At 41.8% G+C, this 3,496-nt stretch overlaps 1 protein-coding gene across 1 annotated transcript; it reads left to right on the top strand.

Moving 5' to 3' along the window:
- Window positions 1–1,505: 1,505 nt before the first annotated feature.
- On the top strand, window positions 1,506–3,008 carry GJA10 (gap junction protein alpha 10). Its single transcript, XM_016208117.2, is given in 1 exon segment — window positions 1,506–3,008. A coding segment is annotated over 1 exon segment (1,503 nt).
- The last annotated feature ends 488 nt before the right edge of the window (window positions 3,009–3,496 follow it).

Raw genomic sequence — 3,496 nt, forward strand, 5'->3', positions numbered from 1 at the left:
TTGATTTTGTTCTTTAGATTCTGCATATAAGTGAAATCATATGGTACTTGTCTTTCTCTGTCTGACTTACTGTACTTAGCATAATATCCTCTAGGTCCATCCATGCTGTCACAAAGGGTAAGATTTCATTCTTTTTCATGGACACCTCCACTTCTGCCCTTCAGTTTTGTTAGGTAAAATCTATATATTTTTTTCAGTTGTAATTTCTGCTAGTGGTGTGCTTAAAAAGCCTTCCTCTACTTCAAGATTGTAAAACATATATATATATATATATATATTACATTTTATTTTAATACTTTCACAGTTTGCATTTCTTAGATTCAATACTTTATTCCATCTGGAATTTATTTGTGTTTGGAGATAAGTAGGGAAAATATAACAATTTTATGTTTTTTCTCCTGTATTTCTGAGTTGATATAAGTACTGTGAGGGCTGGGCCAGGCATATCTTGTTCACTGTTTAATTTCCTGGCATCTAGTAGGTGCTAGTAAGATTTTAATATTGAAGGAATGAATTATGGAAGGAGAAAGTTGTTTCATTATTTGTTTTGACCTAATAATACTTTCCTGGTTTTCCTCCATGTATTTCATATTTGGAAGTCTTCCACATCTTAGAGGGCTTAACCTATCAAGCATCTTAACCTCAATGAACCTTGAAAAACATTACTATTTTTCATGCATAGGGTAAACTAAATAATCTATTCATGTTAGCTATTCCTTGATTCTCTTCCAGATCTGAAGCTTGTTAGAGAAGCAATTTATATTCACTTTTCCTCTAAATTAGCAAAGCTTCCATGAAAACATGCAATCGCATGGCTTACTGCTGGTACTGTTTCTGTGTCTTCTTAATATTTGCTGCTGTTCTGTGCCAGTTTCTGAGGGCTTATTTGGCTGATTTCTGTTTTCCTTACTGTTAGTCTTGCAGTGGTAGCCATGGATAATATATAATGAGGACCTTTGTTTTTCTGCTGATGATTATTCTAGTGAGAGGAACCAAGTTTTAAAATGAAAAGACAATTCAACCTATTATTATTTATTGATACCTTCTGTGTGCAAAAACCAAAATGCTACAACCATCACACAACTCATTTTAGGTACAGTGCCTCAGTAAGACTTATTTAAGATCATGTAGGATGTATGGTAAATGGGCATCTCAGATTGGTAGAAAAAATAAGCAAAATTGTGGAATAGATGGCATTGTACAAATATGAGGGCCAATGAATATGTTAGAATGACAGTCAATTTTGTGTCAGAGAGAAGATAGGAAGGATATTGGATCAGATTGTGGAGGATCTTTAGTGGTTTTTTTCAAAATCTGATATTCCTTAGGACCATCCTGTTTCATCAAGCATGGTCCGTAAATATTGGGGCTGGAAAACCTTTCATAGTTTTACTGACATGAAAAAAGAACTTGCTGTTTTGATGAACTGGAGTCTTTATACATCCCATCCATGGGTGCTATTAACCTCAGTGGTCTCTTTATATTTCAGGCAATAATCTCTTACCATGGGGGATTGGAACTTATTGGGTGATATTCTAGAGGAAGTTCACTCCCACTCAACTATTGTGGGGAAAATCTGGCTGACCATCCTCTTCATTTTCCGAATGCTGGTACTTGGTGTGGCTGCTGAAGATGTTTGGGATGATGAACAGTCGGCATTTGCCTGCAACACCCAGCAGCCCGGTTGCAACAATATCTGCTATGATGGTGCTTTCCCTATCTCTTTGATCAGATTCTGGGTTTTACAGATCATCTTCGTGTCTTCCCCCTCTCTGGTGTACATGGGCCATGCCCTTTATAGACTCAGGGCCTTTGAAAAGGAGAGGCTGAGGAAAGTGTCACACCTTAGAACCCACATGCAGAATCCAGGGCTTGAGCTGGAGGAGCAGCAGAGGATAGACAGAGAGCTGAGGCGGTTACAGGAGCAGAAGAGGGTCCATAAAGTCCCTCTGAAAGGATGTCTGCTGCGTACTTATGTCTTACACATCTTAACCAGATCTGTGCTGGAAGTAGGGTTTATGATAGGCCAGTATATTCTCTATGGGTTTCAAATGCACTCCCTCTACAAATGCACCCAACCTCCATGCCCCAATGCAGTGGATTGCTTTGTATCCAGGCCCACAGAGAAGACCATTTTCATGCTCTTCATGCACAGCATCGCAGCCATCTCTTTGTTCCTTAATGTACTAGAAATATTCCATCTGGGAATCAGGAAAGTCAGGAGGGCACTTTATGAGGAGCCTGGCAATGAGGGCATTGAAGATGAAAGGGACCCTCCATTTCATTTACGAAAATATTCAGTGTCCCAGCAGTGCATGATTTGCTCCCCCTTGCCTGAAAGAATCTCTCTAGTTCAAGCCAACAACCAGAAACAAGTCATCCAAGTCAATGTGCCGAAGTCTAAAACCTTGTGGCAGATCCCAGAGCCCAGGCCACTTGAGGTAGACCCTTGCGGTAGTAAAAATGACTGGGCTGAGAAGGATCAGCACAGCGGACAGCTCCATTCCCACAGCCCGTGTCCTTGGGACGACAGTGCTAGAAATCAGAACCCGGGACAGCTACCAGGCCATTCCTCCTTTGGCCTGCAGCGCACAATGTCCCAGTCCTGGGTAGGTACAGCGACGCCTCCTAGGCATTGCCCATCCCATGCCATCAAAACCTGGGAGCAGTCCCAGGATTTGCAACCCTCAGGGGAGCTTCTCACAGATTTGCACAGTCACTGCAGAGCCAGCAATGGCAGCGTGCGAGAGGGTGGGGTCTGGACGGACAGATCTTGCTCGGGCAGTCGCAAGGGCAGCTTTCTGTCCAGACTGCTGTCTGAAAAGGGACAGCTGCACAGTGACTCAGGTAGCTCCAGTTCTCAGAATAGCTCTAGCTTGGGCTTTCTGCACCAGTAAAATAGCCCCTTGCTTCTGCCTTCAGCCACCGGGCACAGAACATCAATGGTAAGTAAAGACAGGCTGATCAAGGGATTTTCACAAGAGGTGTCCCACTTTGCCCCCTCCTAGCCTTCCCTTTCCTCCTTTGTGGGGTGTATATGTCTGTGCTGAGAGAGAGGGAGAGGAGGAGAGGGAGGTTTAATTTATGGAGAGTTAAATGAATTCATTCAATAAATTCAGTTAAATTCAACTCATAAAATAAACTTAATTGAAAACTTTATATCTATTTGACTTTTAGGTGCTGGGTGTGTAAATGGATAAAATATCATCTCTGCCATCAAAGGGCTCAGAATCTGCGTGGGGAAGTTAGACAGGTACACATGTAAATGTGATTATATGTACGGTGCATGTTAGAGGGTGGGCAAAGGAGGGAGTGGTCACTTCTTTATGTATGGGGCAGGAAGAGCTTCATAGTTTTTTCTTCAGTTGCAGTTGACATTCAATATTGTGTTAGTTTCAGGTGTACAGCATAGTGGTTAGATATTTATATAACTTACAAAGGGATTGTCCCTTATAAGTCGAGCACCACCTGGTACCATGCATAGTTGTTCCAGCAT

This window comes from Miniopterus natalensis, chromosome 5 (genome assembly GCF_054644295.1).
Source record: "Miniopterus natalensis isolate mMinNat1 chromosome 5, mMinNat1.hap1, whole genome shotgun sequence".
Classification (NCBI taxonomy): Eukaryota; Metazoa; Chordata; class Mammalia; order Chiroptera; family Miniopteridae; genus Miniopterus; species Miniopterus natalensis.